This window comes from Schistocerca piceifrons, chromosome X (assembly GCF_021461385.2).
Source record: "Schistocerca piceifrons isolate TAMUIC-IGC-003096 chromosome X, iqSchPice1.1, whole genome shotgun sequence".
Taxonomy (NCBI): domain Eukaryota; kingdom Metazoa; phylum Arthropoda; class Insecta; order Orthoptera; family Acrididae; genus Schistocerca; species Schistocerca piceifrons.
This window is the reverse complement of record NC_060149.1, coordinates 466,397,038-466,419,209: the sequence shown is the minus strand read 5'-3', so window position 1 is coordinate 466,419,209 and position 22,172 is coordinate 466,397,038. Positions and strand designations below refer to the sequence as shown.

General features: G+C 42.4%; 1 protein-coding gene across 1 annotated transcript in view; it reads left to right on the top strand.

Annotated features, from left to right (window-relative positions):
* Positions 1-378: 378 nt before the first annotated feature.
* LOC124722886 (chloride channel protein 2) overlaps positions 379-22,172 on the top strand; it is a 533,838-nt gene continuing 512,044 nt past the window's right edge. Inside the window, exon 1 of the mRNA XM_047248023.1 lies at positions 379-515. Within this exon, the coding sequence (XP_047103979.1) occupies positions 459-515 (57 nt within the window). The 5' untranslated portion in view covers positions 379-458. The remainder of the gene's footprint in view (positions 516-22,172) is intronic.

The following is a 22,172-nucleotide window of genomic DNA, read 5'->3' as shown; positions in this document are numbered from 1 at the left end:
CACGGTATTTTAATAATATTTGTAGTATTAATTTTTCTGAAATGCATATGCCTTAACCCAGTTGTCAGTACAATTTTTACACACGTTTGTTGTTTGGAAATGAGGTGCCCAACAATAGCTGAAACATGGTTCACAAATGGGGCATTTTACAACTCTGTTATTTTAAATATTTTAATTGGAGCATTAGATGCTGCCGCAGCAGTGAATACTATTTAGTCTCGGTGCATAACACTGCCGTTCACTCCGTTTCTTGACTGTTATGTCGCGTAAAGGAAAAGGATACAAAAATTGGACGCTGATTTGACTTCGTCGGTAGTTTAGCGTCCTGTCAACAGGTGGCGGTCGCGCTGCTCTCCCCACCTCAGTCGCCGACGCACTACAATGCCGTGCACATCGCTGTGCCCAGTGCTTGCTTCCTAGTGTTCCTCGCTTGAGCTGAATATCACAAAGCAACCAAAATGGGTCAGGTTGACAGGCTACACGTCCCAAATGAGCTGGGCTTCCAGCACACGTTGGTAAGTAAAAATATTTCCTTTCTAATTATGTATCAGCCGACGTTTTCTGCATTAAATCAATTCCTTTCTTGTCATTATCAGTGTGTATTTGTATGAGAGCGAGAAATTAGCACGAAGGGTTTGCCACACATAATCAGATGTCTTGTCTGAGCCATATAATGTCTCATGCATTTGAATTTTGTAGGCTGCCGCGCGTCAAGAACTCGCGCGTGCACTCACTGAGTATCTACCGGTCTTTGTTGCTGCACGTGGTGCGGCAGCGAAAATGACTGAAACATTTAGATATCGGTGTTATTACTGTATTTACATCGATTTGAGCAGATGATTTCTGTTGAAACAGTTATTCACTTAGCACTATGAGCAACAGCAGCATAAAAAGATATATCTAAAGGAAAAGAGAAGACTACATATTCCGCTGTATTGGTTCGTTCCTCAGGGAAAGATATGACAGCTCTGTTGTTGTTCAGCCAAGCATTTCTTGATCTACACAGACGGAAAAAATAGCAACAAGGAGTAATTAATGCAATTATTTAATTTTCAGTGTATGTTGCCAGATACTTACTGTCCCAAATGAATGAAAAAGTGAGCAATTATCGATATATTTACTTACGAAATTCACGTAAGAGATTTTAAGACCATTGCAGGACTCTTTTATAGATCCAAAGTGTTTCGCTATATGTTAATCCCGATAATGTGGCCTGGAGGAGAAAATTATTTGAGATGCCTCCTTTGTTTGAAAACCTGTTTCTGTCTGTGATCTTTTGAGACGACCCAGCGAACTCCTTTACCTTAACTTTTTGATAACGCTATTCATTCAGTCATGTCTGGTCGTATATGTCCTCGTGAATGACATTCCAATATATTGCGATTTGCCAGATTTAGTGTCTCCAAAGGTTTCTCTTCAATAGGATTCCCACTTTCGAGGGTTGCAGTAATATTTCTCTTGTTTTATCCCCGAGTAAAAATATTCGAAGTATTTCGCTGACTTGTAAAAAACTGGTTGTGCAGATTTTGTATCTGCATCTGGCTTGCACAAACAAAACGGAAATTAAGATTTAAAAACTCAAATACTGTGAATCACCCAAGTGGCAACAGTCAGTTCATGTTCTCCATTACGCTCCGATCGCAGTATTTAGAATAGTCAGAACACGATCAGAGGGCATAACTCCATCATATTGACAGCAGTGTAAGATTCGATGACAAATTTGTCATTTACACGCTTTGGTTGGGCTCATATACGAGGATGCGTATATTAGAGGAAAAAAAAACTCGAGATAAACAATAGTGTTATTTAAAAATTCCAATTTCGACGACGCTAAAAATGCTTTTATCCTTCTAACATCTTTCTGCACGCAGTGTCTCTGTACATTTGTTAGTATAATATGTATCGCTGGTAAAAATTGAGCAGCTACATTGTTTGCATTTATTTTTCGGTCTATGAAGACACTAACCAATTATAAAGATGAATGGCTCGGCATCTGTCTTACTACAAAGAAATTCACCACTGACTCGACCGCGACCACCGGCGTGTGTTATTTGTTCACTCTTTGAGTTAAGATGATGTCCATTTCAGATAATAATCACGACACACGAAGCATGATATTCAGATTCGTCACAGATTGATCTCAGTTTCTCTTCGCTTCAGCAGTATTTCTAAATGATGCGTTTTTAGGTGCAGCTCTCCATTTTCCCATGACTATTGATGTATTTGCTTTACTGCTTTTAGTATACAAGTTCTCGGTTTGGAAAATGTTTTTGTAACTTGTCACTTTAAAAGTCATCGAACATGCGTGAATAACAACACTGAAATGATTCATTATGTATCTAAAGAAAAATAACACTCATTTAAATCGTGATGAGCAAATTAAGAAGAGTATCAACAATGATGAAATTCAACATGGGCCGACAGATTAGAGAGTCACGAACGAAAGTCTTGTTTTCGCGCAGCTGCTGAGATTTCTTGCTTAGTAGCTAAAGCCTGGCTGAAAGGAAAGGCCATGACAGAGTGCATACTGAATGCTTTCGAAACTGTATGTTGCGGAATTGGCAACGCGTTTCTTGATTAACATTGCTTTGCTCGCCGGCAAACCAAAAATTATCGTTTGTTGCGAAGTGGTTTGTCCTTGAACAAACGAAAGTATCAGAGCTGAAGGTATTTTTCGAATTAGATGTGAAATCACGAACTCAGATTGTCGTTATCACAGTTCCAGACTATGACTGTTGCTACTTTATCACGCACTCTTTGGGAGTGCTATCAGGTAATGAAACAATTAATACTGAAAGTATTCGAAGACAGTCAACAAGCTCTCTTTGCCCAGAACTTTGCATATCTCCAGCACCGTCACTCATTTTTATAATAAATTAAATTACAAGTTGTTTTGCTTCCTTTTGTTTCCTGGGGCTTCTCGGTCCGCTTTTGTCAGCTATATGCACTGACTAAATTGTATTCAAGAAAAATGTGGCGAATTTATATGAGCATGACTCTACCATTCAACGTGTTATGGAAGTGTATCTCTAAGCACCAAACGTTAAAGTTCGGTCCAGTGTGTGATGTTTCGTTGAATACTCTCTGTTACTTCAACAAAGCTTGGATTTTACTTGATGGAATATCGTTCGAAGTGTCATGTTGTTACCTTCTTTCGCAGAAAACACCCTTCGTTTCATCAATCCAATGAGTTTTGCACGTTACAATTTGACGTCCGACGCACATCAAGGAAGTATTTTAAGACCAGTGCTATTCAAAATTTACACACAGGACACAGCAAACAACTTCAAGATATCTGAGGACGATAAAATTATTTATAAAGATATTCTAAGAAAGAGAATGTCTTGCGACGCCCTTGGAAGAAGTATATAAAACTATTTCAGTGCGCAAGCATTAGCTACTAGGTGTACAATGTCAAGATACTTTCGAAGGTAACAATAGTACGAAACCAGTGACAAGAATGAGCGACATTAAAGATCTTATCTTATTTGTTCACTGTGATGAGTAAAGGAAATGACCACGACCACAGTAATCTATGAATGAGTACATAAACAACGAACGACTGTGTGTGTCTCACCTGAAAAACGGAGCATACGAACTCCTCATGCGCTCTGGAATTTTCTTTTGCTACAGGTTTTGGGCATTGCCCCTAAACATCGAATTGTTGGAGAAGTGTAAGACACAATCAGCGCTGCGTGGTTCGTGCCTGGCGTATTTTGTTACTGCAGGGGCACTGCAACAATTTTTATGAATCATCGGCGGGAGGTGCGGGAGGAATTATATCATTCATTCCATGAAGCAACTAGTGAAAACTCTGACGAGACTCTCTCGAGCAATCATATCTGCATATTTAGATTAGTAATAACGTAACTCGAAGCTTTCTTCAACTGGCCATTTATATCTTTAACAGCACGCCTTTGATTTCATTCTATCTCTCCTTCTAGTTTGGTCTCGTGATGATCTGTGCGTGTTGAGTGCTAACGTTTGCCGATCGCTTGAAGGTGTTGTATGAGCTTGGATTCGTAGGTGGAGTATGTGTATAAGAGGAAAACTTGAATATCTTTTTCAAGCAGTTCTCCACTGTGACCCAACACACCCCTTCCAGTTCAATTTCACCACTTACATACATGAAAGATGTAATGTTTTTCATACATAAACAATGCTTCCAATAACATACTGCACTAATCCTCCATCAGACTAATCTTTTCCACATAATCTGCCCTCGACTGGAGAACAGGTCCCAAACAGAAAAACAAATATAAATGCAGTATCGAAATTCTGAATTAGTTTGCTCATGTTGAGTTTGTAGGGGCGATCTGTAGTGATTACTTAGGAGAAGAACTTCTTAGCCGAGATCGCTGTAAAGAAACGTTATTGTAAATAATCTGTTTCCGCAAAACTTGTTACAAACATGCTGTGCCGTCTACACACAAAATCTTTCCATTGAATTTCCAGGTACATAAAACATGAAATGAGTGATGCGTTGGCAAGTCAAAATTAAAATTACTGTGTACATCACAATTAGCTAAATCATCGTTCCTCTAACAGAACATGTCTGCCATGCTTACCAGGGCGTCGCAAGACTAACATGTGAAGATGGTAACTTAGCTTTGTCGAAACCGGCTGTGTACAATGAATATTTTTTTACAGCGATCGCGACTAAGAAGTTATTTTTCTCTTAAGAAATTTTGAATTTTGTATAAATATCTCACATTTTGTTCTTCAAGAATGGAACAAATTAATTACACGGTTTTCTTCTTAGAGAATGCAATGTGTAATTACTTAGAGTACTTTGGGACGTCCAGCAATACCCATTCAAATACATCCGAGGACAAGAAGATAAATTTTTGGCCTGGCAATACTTTTTGATGCAGTCCTGTTTTAGATCAATGCATTTCGTTCAAAGTTTTTGTAGTGAGGTGATTCCAGCCTAGAAGTACAATTAGGAAAAGCCTGCAGACTACACATCTAATAAAGTCATGACGACTTCACTGTACAGAAACGAATTCCAGCCACAAATTTCTGCAGACGTGAGATTAAACGGAAGTAAAAGGGTGCAACATCTAGACAATACATAGATGCTGAATGTTTACTTCAGATGCTTCAGTTTTCTCATTGCCAAAACAATTTCGTGGACAAGTCTTCGTTTTAGCATCCAAGCCTCTTCCCACGTATTCCACATTTGTCAAGAAGACCCACATTGCGTGCGTCAGTTACTATTACCTATTATGCAAGGCATTTCATAAGAAGAATGTGTTACAGAAACCAGAAAAAAGTCGTCATTTTTGTTGCACGAATAGTAGTTTCCACTATCTATTTCGACCACAGTCTCGTTTTCGATGTGACATCGTGGACACATACCTCACGCTCAGTAACAAATATGGCCATAAACTCTGTTGTGTTCTTCCTAAAACGGTCGAAACGTTGTTGAAAATTCATTTGCACGTTTGCGTTTGGTCAGCGTTCAATAAATTTGGCGTCCCTAATGTACGAAGCTTTCCCTAATTTAAAGAATCTAAAATATGCCTTTAGTGTTAGCTGTCTATAACACCTTTGATCACTACTCATCCAGTACCGTGTTGTGCACATTTTCCACACTTTCATCTATCGATGCAGTTGCGGAACGTCCGTGACAGGGAGAATCTTCAAGAGAAGTATAGCCACATTTGAAACCAGTGAGCCATTTTTTAACTATTGAACATGATGAAGCAAACTCATTATAAACCTTCATCACCTTTGGATGGAATTATGTTGCTGATAAGATAACAGTGTAATGCAATGTAACCATTTGAAAGAAACGCGCAGAACAAGACTACTTTAAAAAGGCGTATAAACAGAATTATTGAGTTCATCGAATTAACATTTTCTCAGCATGTACCAACATTTTAAAAATGGATTGATATCAACGCGATCTGTGTACCAGGACGAGAAATTGTCTCCTATCGCAAATACTGCGTGTACCCAGCAACCCGCGTGGAGCGAGAATGTACGGGAGTGGGCTATCTTCCTGTTAGTATTTCGTGACTGATAAGTACGGTGAAGTGCTTGCACATCCGCCACGCTTGTGATACATAACGCCAAGCCTTCTCTTACTCTTTCTCGAGAGTATCATCACGTAACGTTAATAGCACGCGTACTTTTTACTGAATATGTAATCGTTTAAGAGAAATCAACTTCCATCGATCCACCAATGGGTTCGAAGACCTTATTAGCACTACACATTGATAGAGAACTACAGTAAACACATTGATCAAAGTTAAGAGGAACAGTTTTTCTATATACAAGAATTTATCGATAATCTTAAATTCTAGTAACTAAAACATTTACGCGCAGAGAGCAGCAGCAGTGTTTGCTGTACCAATGTGCTTGCTTCTAGGATTGTCTGGAAACAACAGAATTTGAAATTGTCTCGCTTAACCAGTCTGGGGATATCGTATAGAGGGCATAATGACTCAGTGTTGTTAACAGAGGTCTGGGTAAAGGGTTGCGATCTCTGGCTTTGAAATAATTTAAGAGGAAATTCAATATTACCTACAGCGTAATAGCTTATAGCTATGGTCGAATTTCACTCAGTGATAGAGGTTTACCACATCATATTGCTACTGTGCACAAAAATATCTATCCTAGGTGTGAAAATAGCCACTCATTTGTTAATAATATTACCCGTTACAATGGCAGTCACTAGCTTTAACAAAATCTTGTGTAATAATTACTAACATTAAGCACGCATCATGTGTAAGATAACTATTCAATTTAAGTAACAAAACTGGGAAGAATGTTGAATACTGAATTCTATTACATGTCTTGCAGGACGGTGAGAACAGAAATTTGAGCCGATTCGAGCTTTGTTGTTTGTCAATATAATACGTGATCATTTGCATGAGTCCTGAGCTGCACATTTTGCGTGCTAACTAGTTAGTTGGTTAGTTAGTTAATTCCACGTTCCATAGATAACATTCACTATATAAGATGATGTGGAACGTGCCAATTGAACACTCAGTAACATGCAATATTAGCTAGGTCCAATCTTTATGCTTCAGAGGCAGCGAGACACAATTTCATTCCATCAAGAAAGATGATCTTCAGCTTGTAATAACCTCGAAGTAGACTTAAATCACAATAAATCAAATGAAAGTGCGAGAGAAAACTTAAGCATTACAATCACCGATGTCTCCAGATCTGCGAAAAGAAGGAATGTATCAAAACTGAATATCGCTATTTTCTCCACCTGACAACATAACAGTGTCTTGTATTTCATTGTCACGACTTTTCTCTCATTCAATCTTGCATCTGGGTCCTCGAAATAGAGCGGCCCACGTTTCAAAACGTCTCAAACTACCAAAAATTGTGGTTTTTACTCCTACCGCTGCAGAAAGAATATTTGACGACTTGCATTTCGATTAATCCTTTACCTGAGCATCGCCACTAATAATATTTTACCTGCATCGAACCGAGCGAGATGGCGCAGTGGTTAGACACTGAACTCGCATTCGGGAGGACGACGGTTCACTCCCGCGTCCGGCCATCCTGATTTAAGTTTTCCGTAATTTCCCTAAATCACTCCAGGTAAATGCCGGGATGGTTCCTTTCAAAGGGCACGGCCGACTTCCTTCCCCGTCCTTCCCTAATCCGATGAGACCGATGACCTCGGGTGTCTGGTCTCCTTCCCCAAAACAACCAACCAACCAACCAACCTGCGTCGATTAAACCTGCGGCTAATAGCTTCATTCGTTGTGTAGGTGTCGTACTATGAGTATGATTCCAAAGGTTCTGGAACAATGCCGTGTTGTTCTGTACGTTTTTTCTCTTGCACTTAACGTAGCGTTCAAGCCTACAAATTTCAGAAAACAGTTCAGATATAAACAACAAGCTATAGCGAGTTACTGCACTGAAGTATATATTCCCCTTGAGGTAGCTTAAAGCTACTAAACGCTCATCAGTGAGTAGCGATATTTACAGGACCATTATTTCAAGCATCACAATGCAACTCGCCAAAGCTGTATGTTGTAGAATCCAGAAAGTTGTGTGAAAATTTTTTCATGTATTTTTTTATGCACTAGCACAATGTCAACATCCTTTATGCACCAGTGAATAAAAAAAAGCACTCCGTCTTCAGGCCACGAGTGGCCTACCGGGACCATCTGACCGCCGTGTCATCCCCGGTGGAGGATGCGGATATGAGGGGCATGGGGTCAGCACACCGCTCTCCCGGTCGTAAGATGGTATTCTTGACCGAAGCCGCTACTATTCGGTCGAGCAGCTCCTCAGTTGGCATCACGGGGCTGAGTGCACCCCGAAAAATGGCAATAGCGCATGGCGGCCTGGATGGTCGCCCATCCAAGTGCCGACCACGACCGACAGCACTTAACTTCGGCGATCTCACGGGAACCGGTGTATCCACTGTGGCAAGGCCGTTGCCACCAGTGAATATACACCAAAAGAAAAAAAAAACTAAGCACTAAGAAGGAATTATACGAGTGGAGCAGAAATCGTTAGATGTATGTACAGCCGGCCAGAGTGGCCGAGCGGTTCTAGGGGCTTCAGTCTGGAACCGCGCAACCGCTACGGTCGCAGGTTCGAATCCTGCCTTGGGCATGGATGTGTATGATGACCTTAGGTTAGTGAGGTTCAAATAGTTCTAAGTTCTAGGGGACTGATGACGTCAGATGTTAAGTCCCATAGTGCTCAGAGCCATTTGAACCATTTTTTTCGTCAGTGCTCTACAACTTAGAACTACTTAAACCTAACTAACCTAAGGACATCACACACATCCATGCCCGAGGCAGGATTCGAACCTGCGACCGTAGCGGTTGCGCGGTTCCAGACTGAAGCGCCTAGAACTGCTCGGCTTTCAGAAAACATTGGATGAGTTACTCAAGAGAAAGAGCTCCAGAAACTGAGCAGATCAGCAACGCCTTGGTCCACCTATGGCCCTCGTGGAAGCAGTTATTCGGCTTGGCATTTACTAATAGGGTTTTTAGATGTCCTCCTGAGGGATATCGTGCCAAATTCTGTCAAATTGGCGCGTTACATCGTCAAAATACCAAGCTGGCTCCGTTCCTGCCCGTAATGCTCCAAACCTTCACAGTTGGGGACAGCTCCGGCGACCTTGCTGACCAAGGTAGAGTTTGGCAAGCACGAAGACCGTCAGTAGAAACTATCGGCGTCTGCAGGCGGGCATTATCTCGCTGAAATGTAAGCCAGGATGGCTTACCGTGTAGGAAAACAAAACGGAGCATAGAATATTGTCGAGTACCTCTGTGGTGCCGGCCGCGGTGGCCTAGCGGTTCTAGGCGCTCAGTCCGGAGCCGCGCGACTGCTGCGGTCGCAGGTTCGAATCCTGCCTCGGGCATGGATGTGTGTGATGTCCTTAGGTTAGTTAGGTTTAAGTAGTTCTAAGTTCTAGGGGACTGATGACCATAGGTGTTAAGTCCCATAGTGCTCAGAGCCATTTGAACCATTTTTTGAACCTCTGTGGTGCAACGGTGCCGCAGATGACAACCAGAGGGGTCCTTTATGAAATGAAATGGCACCCCACACCATCACTCCTGGTTGTCGGACCGTGTGGCGGGCGACAGCCTACTTTGTTATCCCACCGCTGTCGGGGCGTCTCTAGACACGTCTTCGCTGGTCAACAGGGCCCAATTCGAAGGGGGGTTCTTCACTGAAGGCAGTTCTACACCAGTCAGTAAGATTCCACTTCGAATGTGCCCGACACCACTGCGAACGGGCTTGTTGATGTACGGATGTCAATGGCACCTGGCGCAGAGGGCACCCCGTTTCTGTAAGCCCCTTATTATTGGTCGTTGTGATCACTGAAGCATCATTTGCACTTCGGGTCTATGATAATTATGAATCCGGGGCGGTGAGTACCCCTCTCACGACTGCTCCGTTCTCCGTCTCTGTAGGTCGACCGCTTCCATCTTGACGCTGTGTTCGGCCATGGTTCACCCGTTTTTGCCAACATCGTCGAATGGTGGCATCGCTCCTATTCAAACGTCGAGCGATTCGCCGATTTCTCGAAACGGCTTATTTCAACCCAACTACACGTCCTCTCCCGAAAGCTGATAACGCCGTATACTGTTCACTCGCCTGTTTACGAGGCATAGTCACTGTCCAGCTGAGTACACGGAATGAATAGGCCCTGCTATCGACATGTCCCCTGTTTACGATCGTTGTCAGCTGCGCGGTGACATTGCGCTGCAGCAACACACATTCATACATCTGCCACCAAAGTTAACAATTTCGCATTTTCCACTGAATATGAATTTGTGTCCTATTTGCGTAACTTCTTCGTATGCGTCTTTTCTTTGTATTAGATTTTACATTGCTTTGCTATATGCTAATACGAATTATCCATAGAATATTGGAACCGTTGGTAGAAGCCGACTGGACCAGTTTAGGTTCCGAAGCAATGCAGCCTCACCCGAGGCAATAGTGACCCTCCGACTTAGGAAATAGACTGAAGAATGACGAATCTACGTTAACAGTAATTGTGTACCTCTAACCCCCCCCCCCCCCCCCCCCCCCCGACAGTGTTGACTGGAATACACTCTTTGAAATTCTCAAGTTATCAAGGAAAAAACATAAGGAGCGAAAGTTTATCTACAACTTGCACGGAAACCTGACTACGTTTATAAGAGTCGAAGGAAATAGAAGATAGGCAGTAGTTAAGAAGGGAGTGAGACAGAATCGTAGCCCATTGTCAAAGAAGAAATAAAACTTTGATATTTGACGACCGGATTGTTATTCTCTCACAGACAGCAGAGGCCTTTGAACGTCAGTTTAACAATACGTATAGACAGTGTCTTCAAAAGAGCTCATAAGGTTAACATAAACAGAAGCACTACAAGAATAGTTTAGTTTTGCTGAATGACATTAGGTAATGCTCTAGCGATTAACTTAGAAAACGAGACGCTGAAGAAATTGCTATGTGGGCATCAGAATACAAAGCGCTTCTGAAAAATTCGGTTAATGGTCTCAGAAAGTAAAGAAAACAGGAGTTACATACTATATGTCTTTACTGGCCTTCAAAGTAATCACTATTAGATGCAACACTCTTCTGACATCGGTTGTAAAGCTTTGGAAACCATCAGCGAACGCTTCTCGTGGATTGCTCGAAGCGCCATGGTCACGCGCTTTTGGACATACGCAACGTCTGCGAATGTTCTTGAACAGCAGTTCTTGCACAATCTTTGCATATCTTCAGCTCTATTGCTCTCATTTTCGAAGACAGCCGCCGATCATACGCAAGCATCCGTCGCACTCTTTCGATGTCAGGGATAGTGAGTCTTCACCCGAATGCGGCTCGTCATCGACTCCGTCCTTTCCGTCTCTAAAGCGTTTACTCACTGCTTCAACACCATATACTTGCACTAACATTCCCCGAGTCCCCGTTGCCGTTTCCCTAATTTTAAGCGAGACCTAATTTTAACGCGTTGCTCCATTTCGCAATGAGACGAGTGCGATGGTGATTGCTTTAAAGGCCAATAGAGGTATTTTGTATGTAACTCTTGTTTTTTTCATATTCTGTGACAATTCAGCGGAATTTTCAGACGCATACAGTAACTGAGAACGACAGAAGTGAAGCAAATGTAAAGTAAAGAAAGCGAGAAGAGCTTTCCTGAAAAAGAGAAATATTTTAACATCTAATACAAATTTAAGTATTGAGAAGTCTTCTCGTATTATATTTTTCTGGAGTGTAGCCTCGTACGGAAGTGAATCGTGTACGATGTTCAGTCCAGACAAGAGGATAATAGAAGCTTTTGAAATGTAGCGCTGCAGAACAGTGCTGATGATCAGACTGATACATCAGTTAACTAATGAAGAGATATCAAAGTAGTTGGGGAAGAGAAGAAATTTGTAGCTCGACTTGACGGACGAAAGGGGTCGGTTGATGAGATACTTTCTGAGGCATCAAGGAGTAGTGTGTTTGGTAATAGAGGGAAGAGTGTGAGCTAAGAAGTGTAGAGTGAGACTAAGGTCTGACTACATTAAATAGGTTCAAGTGGCTGCAGATTTCAGTTGTTAAAGAAATGAGGAGACTTGCACAGGGTAGACTAGCGTGGACTCATGCACCAAACCACTTTGCGGAGTGAAAACTACAACAAGCTACAGCATTCTGGATTCTACAAGACCACTACAGTTTGATCAACGTTCTACGTGTGCTTCGCAAAATAATATTTAATATTTAGGTAAAGGTTGTCATCTGTTGATGAACCTGCTGTGACTAAATATTTGGAGATAAGAATTTGCTCATAGTCATCGGTCACTGTGTTAAAAAACGACCAAAAAGGCTAACAAGGGAACCTCTCCATCGCACCCCCCTCAGATTTAGTTATAAGTTGGCACAGTGGATAGGCCTTGATAAACTGAACACAGATCAATTGAGAAAACAGGAAGAAGTTGTGTGGAACTGTGAAAAAATAAGCAAAATATACAAACTGAGTAGTCCATGGGCCACATAAGCATCATAATGGACAATGTGAGCATAGGAGCGCCGTGGTCCCGTGGTAGCGTGAGCAGCTGCAGAACGAGAGGTCCTTGGTTGAAGTCTTCCCTCGACTGAAAATTTTACTTTCTTTATTTTTGCATAGTTATTATCTGTCCGTTCGTTCATTGACATCTCTGTTCACTGTAATAAGTTTAGTGTCTGTGTTTTGCGACCGCATCGCAAAACCGTGCGATTAGTAGACGAAAAGACGTGCCTCTCCAATGGGAACAGAAAACATTTGATCGCAAGGTCATAGGTCAACCGATTCCTCCACAGGAAAAAACATCTGATATATTCTATACGACACTGGTGACGGCATGTGCGTCACATGACAGGAATATGTTGTCGACCCACCTAACTTGTACACTTGGCGAATGGGTAAAAAGATTCTTCTACCGTGCCCGATTTAGGTTTTCTTGTGGATGTGATGATCAGTCCCAAAAAAGTGATGAAAACATAAGAGTTTGTCACATAAACTGGAAATAACAAATTCAACTTTTCACTCGATGGAAGATTTGAACCAAGGACCTTTCGTTCCGCAGCTGCTCACGTTACCACGTGACCACGGCGCTCCTGCGATCCGATCGTCCTTTATGTTTCCTATGTTCTCTTGAACTACTCAGTTTGTATGTTTTGCTTATTTTTTCACAGTTCCACACAACTTCTTCCTGTTTTCGCAATTGATCTGTGTTCAGTTTTTCAAGGCCTGTCCACTGTGCCAACTTATAACTAAATCTGAGGGGGGTGCGATGGGGAGGTTCCCTTGTAAGATCAAATGATCTTCACATTATTCTTCGTACGTGTGAAAGATGTCAAGTATCGCATCTCGATTTCCGCATTTGACTGTGTCACCATAAGGTTAGAAAGTAAAAAGGGCGTACTAATGTGAATATGACCATCCGTACTATAACAACATTACAAACTGAAACACAGCGTAATTTCTAAACCAAGTTTGTCTGGTAGTACAGAGGCCGAAAAAATAATTCGCAGTAGGTTTTAAAGTTCGTTATTGCGAAAGGAAACCCCAGGAACCCAGATTATCAAGAACGGAGCAGGAAACGATTCACACCTTTTACGAAACCGACCGGAAGGACTGAGAAGTTGTACCTCCCCTCTTCTCTCGTCTTCTAACGGAACGTCCTGTAAACAACGGGTTTATTAGAGACACACTAACGTTACCTAACTAAACGAAGGGAAGCTGTGATGCAAAAGGCGTTGTGCAATATATGCTCGTGAGAAACTGCTTGCTGTTTGCCTATGCAATAAGAACCTTACTAGAGGGGAAATCGGTAAATCAGTACTGCATTTACATAAACGGACATGGAACGGAACATCAATTCAGCTGAGCAGAAATTTCGAGAATTATTGCAAAAATACCTGTCTCGATTTCAGTGAACTTATGATTTACGTAAATTTATGGGTTCAAAATGGGAAAACGCAGTGATGTTCTACGTTACGTTATCCGTTGTAAAATCTGGTTATTCCACTTGTAAGAAAACTCGTGTAAACTGCATTCGCTATAAAGTAGCGAAATTAATATCACATTTGTTCGATGTTCAGATTGTAAATGTCTGACGAGTTGACAAAGTTTCCACAACAGCATCTACTTGTAGTAGTCGTGTGCATCGTGAAAAATTGGAAATTTGTGCCGGCCGTTGTGGCCGAGCGGTTCTATGCGCTTCAGTCTGGAACTGCGCGACCGCTACGGTCGCAGGTTCGAATCTTACCTCGGGCATGGATGTGTGTGATGTCCTTAGGTTAGTTAGGTTTAAGTAGTTCTAAGTTCTAGGGGACTGATGACCTCAGATGTTAAGTCCCATACTGCTCAGAGCCATTTGAACCATTTTTTTGGAAATTTGTGGTAAGGTCTTATGGGACCAAACTGCTGAGGTCATCGGTCCCTAATCTTACGCACTACTTAATTACACACCCATGCCCGAGGGAGGACTCGAACCTCCGACAGGGGGAGCCGCCCGGAGCGTTACAAGACGCCTGAGACCGCGCGGCTAGCCCGCGCGGCCGTCGTGAAAATCCTACAAAAGAGTCCCTCGAGAGAATGTAGTGTATTTTCATAGATGAAGAATGCTGTAAATTGTACAGATGTCCACATCACCGGTTTTTCTTTAAATTATTCTGTCGGCAAGGGATTCAGTTTCATTACTGATCAGTTCTGTTCACGATCAGCTCCAATATTTGTCTTTGCAAACTCTTGAACAGTAGTTGGATATGATGCCTCCAGACTGGAAAAGGTGGGCGTTATTGTGTGGGAAGTGTTAAAATAATCACCAAATTGAATTCTGAAGGGTGGAAAGCAAATTATCCAGGTTTCTGGCGCTGGCATAAAATTCGTTTCTCTTCGAACACTTCCAGTTTCTTAACGTTATGTTGAGATCGTTGCACCTCAGATGTAAACCTTCACATACAATAATGAGATTTGAAGACAAGCACCATTTGGTTCTTAGTGAGGTCGTAGTAAATGTGGTTTAACAGTCCATTCTTTTGTTCTGTGGATAATGAGTCAGTTCTGAAACTCTGTTGTGTTGTGTCTGTGATGTATGCTTGTACACTATACAGATTTTATGTTGTTATGGATGATTTTGTATCAAAAGAAGGGGCGATACCTAGTACCAACATATAACCTCTTCCTCTCAAATACCATCCCACCAGGAGGATATCAAAATTCTTGTTCCCATTCAACAGAGAGATCACCGTTAATAATTTCTGTATCTACATTCTGTAAGGCACTGTGATCAGGTTTTTAATTGTGCCGAGATATCGGCTCTCAGTTCAAAAATCAGAAAATGTAGCTCGGCATTATTTCTCGTACCCCTGTCAGCCAATCTTTTTGCGATGAAAAGGATTAAGACTTTCTTGGCGAGCGTCAGTCAATTCATTACAGTGATGTGGCGCCCTCGGTCATAGAGGCTGGACTTGCTTTCGGGAGGACAGCGGTTCAGATTCTCGTCTAGCCATCGAGATTTACGATGATTTAAGTGGTTTCCTTAATCGCTTGAGGCAAATGACGGGACGATATCCCTGAAGAGCTCGCGGCTGATTTATTTCCCCATCCTTGCCCATCCCCATCTAGTTCCACACGTAATGAGCTCGTTTTCGACAGCACGTTAAGCCCTCTCTTCACTTCCTTCTTTTGCTGTTTCCCTACTAAATAAAAGACATTATTTAGTAAAAGAAGTAAGATCAAATTTAGACGTCTTATAAAAACCAAGATTATTAGAGATGGAAAATTCCAAAGCGTTGTTGAAGGAACTATCCTGCCTTCCTGCACTAAAGTGACAATGCGCTCACGGGCTAAGTTTCAAAAGTGCCTTTGAGGCATGTTGACGAACAATACAATCCATATAAGCCGCAATGTCCCGTTAATGATTGGGGACACATCGTGCTCTACTGCGCTGCACTGAGAATGCAGGTATTCGATTTTTTACAAAAAAGATCATTAGTACGACGAAAACGTTTTGTGAACAGTTTACATTTCAAAAGCCATAAATTATTTAACTCGTCAAAACGAATGAGAATGTTACAAAGTCATCGATAAAATTGTATAGACATAAATCACTATGGCAGCTCGGTGATTTGTACCTCTCTCAAGTCCTACATGGTTACGTCGCCCAGTGCATATTGCTATGTAAGTAGCATTTTTCGAAATGCAAGAACGAATATTGTGTCGTCAGTCGGGATGTGCAAGATAATCTACGGTGTAACTTTAGTGAGAGAGCGCAGCAGCATATAGCTACCGCTTGTGATAGCAGAGAGACTGGTGCGATCCGCCGCCAAGTATTTAGCGAGGTAGAGGCGACAGCGGAGAGCACGCAAGCAAACATTGGCCTACCAGGCGCTAAGCAGTGTCAGTGCACGAGGCGGCTCACATAGGCGCAGTACCGTTGTGTGGTGTAAGCCGGCCGTCGTTACACTGCGCTAAGCGCTCTTAAAAAGTGCATTCTTTGGGAGAAGATAGAGACAGGTTCAAGTCCGCAACGGAATCCTTCATTATGCGCCAGAATATACCACGTAAAAATGTTCTAGACGCACCAAAATTGTCATAAGCTTAATCGAGTACCATCTGCGCAACGACAGCGTGTCTCGCGGAGCGACACCGAATTTCTGCTTGGCGGTGCGTGCACCTCTCTGGGTTCAGCAGAAGCAGGAGATCGCTACAGAAAAAAAAGGCTTGTGAAACGGTTCGTAAGCAGCGCTGGCATAATTTAGTTACTCCAAGGCCACGCACACACTTCTCCGTCATCCCCGAATGCTGGTAACATCATCACGAAAGCACCCTGTATGTCTTCCCGTACTTCACGAATTTATGGAACTAAAATCCAGTTTATGATTGGAACACTTTGCTGAAACTACTGTTAATGAAACTAATAAAATTTTTGGCATCAAGGCAGGCCCAGACACACAAAAGTGTTTTCTGTAGACGCAGATCAGTCAGAAGAAGAGCAAAAAGTGTGCAAACATTAGTGAATACATTAACTCAAAAAAAAAAAGTATTGCTATTGCTGATAACTGCAAAAGGCGCATCTCTCCACAGATCTGACGTAATCTTTCCAGAGTAGCTGTCTTCTGGAGCCAGTTTTTTAGTTTCAAGGTCGTAAGGGAAGAATGCTCAGCGGAAGATCACAAGCAAAGTTAATATAACCGTTTTTTGCACATGGTTGTAAATAAATGTCAAAGGCTTCCAATAAACCAGTTTTCTACGTTTCCTTAGTCAAAAATATTAACGAGCTCATCAAATTAATCTCATTATTTGTTAAGTACCACTCTATTATTATCTGTAACCAAGCAATAAACTCGACAGTTGAAAATATTTTCTGGGATGATACAATTCAAATGTTCGATACAGGTATGCCACCTCTGAAAGTAACTTAAATGAAAACGCTTATAACCGTTTTGTCGATGTGATTCCCGCCGCATTTAATCGTTTCTGAGCTTACTGTTTTCTTGTTATTTGAATGTCTTGTCAACGGTCCGGTTTAGGCATCTGAACAGATCTCAGTTTTGACTGTTATCGAAAAAAGGTGCGAGTGTAGCTGCATCTGAAGGAATTATATGACAGTTCACTCGGAATTATCTGGCAAAATCATGGAATACCCAAATCAGAATAGTTAAATAGAGATTTGAACCAGATTCCCCTTAACACTAGTCCGCCGTCATATCCTCTGCCACTTCCACATCAACATTGTTCTTGAGATGATTAAAATTAATATCAGAAGAGTTCAAGAGTCTTTCACGTTCATTATTTCATTATGACTGATCCTTTGTGGAGACTAATTGTATTTTCTATCAATACTGGCCAAAGGATAGGAAGGATAGCTTCGGCTGCAGATGGGACACGGTCTGAGGCAAATCAACGGCACTTGTGCATGACTGGACTGAATTCCGAAGAAATTTCCTCAGCTTGCAATTAGTTCCTAGCATTTCACCACACAACACCTTTCTGTAACAGAGGACTGGTCATCTAGAAGAACGAATGAAACAAAAAACAATACAAGCATTTCACCTTTGCGCAGACTGATTGATCAAACTGGACGTCACTCAGATGACTAGAATCTAGCGTTTGAAGAACCGGGGAAAACGTCACGAATTTGGGGAATTCCATAGAGCCAACCGACACGACTATGTGACTGTGTGTAAAAATTGGCAGATTCAGACATATGTCTGTGCATTAAAGAATCATGTAGTGAAATGAAGCTGCTCGGAGCAAGGATTTTTAATGTATCATTGTTATACACGCAGCCTGACCAAAAAAAGTGAAGCACTCACTCAGATGGCATAGCACCTTCGCACAAGTACACACCATCGGCGGAATTGTATTCGTAAATGATTAGATTTAAAATCCTTGTGACAGGTAGAACGGCCACCAGAAGTGCATTAGCATAGCTCGTGTTTAGTGTTGTTACAAGTCCAGGTATGGTATATAAGGAGCGTGAAAAGCATCAGATATTGAATGATCATTGTGAAGGACACGGAGGTGCCGCGTACTTGTGTGAAACAGAGTTCCCAGCATCTGACAGTTTGTAAGGGACTTCACTGAGCGTCTCCAATGGTTGGCTGGTCGAACTGTATAGTTCGCATGTGACAGTGTCCCAGTGATGGACTGCACGGGGAAGTGAGAGTAGGCATACTCGTTAAGATCCCAGTCGGCCATGTGAGACTGTCACAAGCAAGGATCGTCGTATTGAGTACCATGCACGTAGTAATCGCATCACATGTGCCTGATATCCGAGACCATACAATTGGCTCCCTGCAATATTCTGTGGCATCCTGCAGCACTGGTCGGAGCAAATAAATTTTTATACCGTCCCATGCGTAGACTACCATTAACACCACTACACAAACGGCTGCGTTTGGAATAGTGCCTTGACCAAGAAGCATGAACTGCTGCTGAATGGCGTCTGATTGTGTTCAGCGATGAATCGCGGTACCGCACTATCCTGGATGACCACCGTCGGCCTGTAAGGAGCGACCTAGGGAGAAGTACCATTTTTCCAATATTTTGTAGAGGGCCTCAGATGTGTTACTGCTGGCGTCATTGTGTGTGGAGCTATCGGGTGCGACTTCAGGTCAGGACTGATAGTGACTGAGGGAACTCTCATAGTACAACGGTACATCAAGACACCGTGTTTCCTCATGTGTTACCTTTCATGTGACAGTATCGTTTGCCTTTTTTCCATCAGGACAACGCTCGTCCTCACATGGGACTTGTCTCTGTGAACTGTAGGTGTGATTTTGAGGTATTCTCGTGGCCAGCAAGATCTGCAGTTCTGTTCCCGATAGAGCACGTGTGGGACGAGCCAGGATGTCAAATCTGTCCCAGTGCATGGCTAGCATGGAGTTACAACACTTGTGGGCCACCTCGCCTCAGGAGAGAATACAACGATTTTATGACACCTTTCCCAACCAACTCATTGCATGCATTGAGGCCAGAGGGGGTGCTTTTTCATCAGTCAATGTAGTTCCTGACGCAAATAAAAAATCCAAAGTAGTCAAGGGTCTTTCACAGAGAGCATGGAGCAGTGGTTTAGGTAGTGCAATCGTATTCAGGCAGAGCGATACTCTGATGCCGATCCGGCCACGAATTTTAGTTTCCTTGGTTTCCCTAAATTGTTTGAAATAAAGATCAGGACAAATTCCTTGAAAGAGTCACAGATGGTTTCCTTTCTCATTCTCGTCCAATCCTGGATTGTGATACATCTCGAATGGCTTCGTCGCTAACGATACATTAAACCCTGACCTTCCTTCATTCTTCGTCAGCTTTCCCAGTAATTTTTCCTGACTGAGAAAGAGATGATAATCAGTGATATACAGATCAGGGAGGTATTGCAGGGGAAGACATGCTTTGTACTGCAGTATCGAAGAGTGCACGTGGCAGCCTTCTGTGCGCCTTATACTAGGGAAATTCGCTGAGCTTGTGCTCTCACTTTTTGTCTGGCAGAGTACTGTGACTTACCGGCTGCATAAGCAAGCTTATTTAGAGCATCCGTTTCGTCGAACATCGCGAATGAGCACCTAATACGAGATAATTTGGATCTGACACTTCTTCCACGGGTCTCGTTAGTGGTGTTACGAGCCGGCGTCACTGACGACCAGATGCTAATTCGCGGATGCTACGACCGTGCTTAGCTCCTCTGTCGTAGTCGTTGGCGCAACGAGTGTGTCTGTCCGCTAACTTAAAATTCAGTTACAATTTCACCCCGAAGAACCTCATACAAACTTTATCGACTTTGTTTAAAATTTTTGGTGTTATCCAGATATTTTCTATCTGTAAATTCACTTGCAAAAACGACAGCAGCGAATGTGCATGGGAAACCATACGAAGACCATTCCAAAGGTTTCTGCCTGACTTAGAGAACACGAGATATACGCTGTCTTTTTCTTTTCATTAAGCCCATCTCCTTCTAACAAAGGAAACTCCCCATCGCAGCCTCCTTAGATTTAGTCGTAAAATGGCCCAGGTGACAGTCCTTCAAAAACTGGGCACAGATCAAGCATGAAAACGGGAAGAAGGCGTACTGAACTGTGAAAAAAGAAGCAAATAGAAACAGTGAACGTTCCACGCTCAAGATCTTGCAACATCGAGCGAATCTGAATAGCCACGGCGTCGTGGTTATGTGGTCACGGCGTTGAATTACGAAGAGGGAGATCCGTATTCAAATCTCCCTCTTGCCCGCATGTACATACATCCACGCAATGATGAACTTTCCGTCCGGTCATTGACTTGTCTGTTCGCTGTATTCAGATGTGTGTCTTTGTTGTGGAGTAATGTCCATTTGCAAGAGCGAAATGAAAGGAAGGGACATCCAGACCTACGTATTTCCTATTTGTTCTATAAAAGTACCACGCGTTACATCTCTTGCAATACGTTCTGGAAGTTTTGACTCTTGAATTCCTTTGTTGTAACATAGTTCACACCCGTTTATTTGTTGTTTTCATTTCTGTGACAGGTCTATGCGGTGTCTCGCCCACTCTCACTGTTCATCACATTTACTTGCGGTGGTAATATATGCTTACCAAATTACCCATATTCTATAACCAACGAATAGTTTGACAATTGCCAAGGCTATGGAAGGAGAACACACACGTGAATAATCGGACAAAAAGTTCATAATTTTATGGAAAAAAAAGTATTGGCATGACCAACATTTGAACACAAATCTCCCGCTTTCCACTCCAACACAGTGGCGACATAACTACAACGCCGCAGCTATTAGAATTCGCTTGATGTTGCACATCTTGAGCTTCGATCGTTGACTGTTTCTATTTTGCTTCCTTTTACACAGTTAAGTACACCTTCTTCCTGTTTTCATGATTCATCGGTTTTCAGTTTTTGACGGGCTGTCCACTCAACCATTTTACCACCACTGATGAAGGTGTGATGGGGAGTTTTCCTTGTAAGTTAATGCTTTTAATTTGTTCCAAATTTTACACATCCTCAGTAAAATAAGATTTGTTGAACTGCACAGTTTCAACCTCAGGATTTGATGTCAATCTTCTTCCAGATACACCATCTGGTGGAAAGTATCGGGACACCTGTTAGTGGACATGAATATCGAGTGTGTTGACCTTTGGCCGTTATGACATCTTAAACTGTGCCAGGGACGCTGACAATAATGTGTCTGAACGTTTGTGGAGGAATCGCAGCCCATTCTTCCTCAAGAGCCGAAACCCGGGAAAATATTGATGCTGGACGCTGGAGTCTTGAGCAAAGTCGACGTTTTAAGTCGTCCCAAATGTGGTCCGTTGGGTTCAGATCAGGACCCTGGACATCCCAGCCAATTTCAGGAATGTTACTCTCCGCAAACTATTGCCCAACATATGTTGCTTTATGACAGGGTGCATGGTCATGCTGGTACTGTTCCCCTACTGTACGAAATACACAGTGCAATAAAAAGTGCTCATATCTTTCCGCGTTTAGCTTTTCTTAAGCACAATCGGGGCCACACCCTGATGGAAAATACCCTCATACTGTAACATCGTCTCCTCCCTACTTCACTGGCGGCGCGTCACATGACGGCGGGTAACTTTCTCTAGGCATTCGCCAATTTCAGATCATTCCGTCAGATTGCCACAGAGTACAGCCTGATTCATCACTCCAAATTTCTCGTTTCCAGTCGTCCAGTGGCGTCTTTCTGTACATCAACCCAACCGTCGCATACCAATG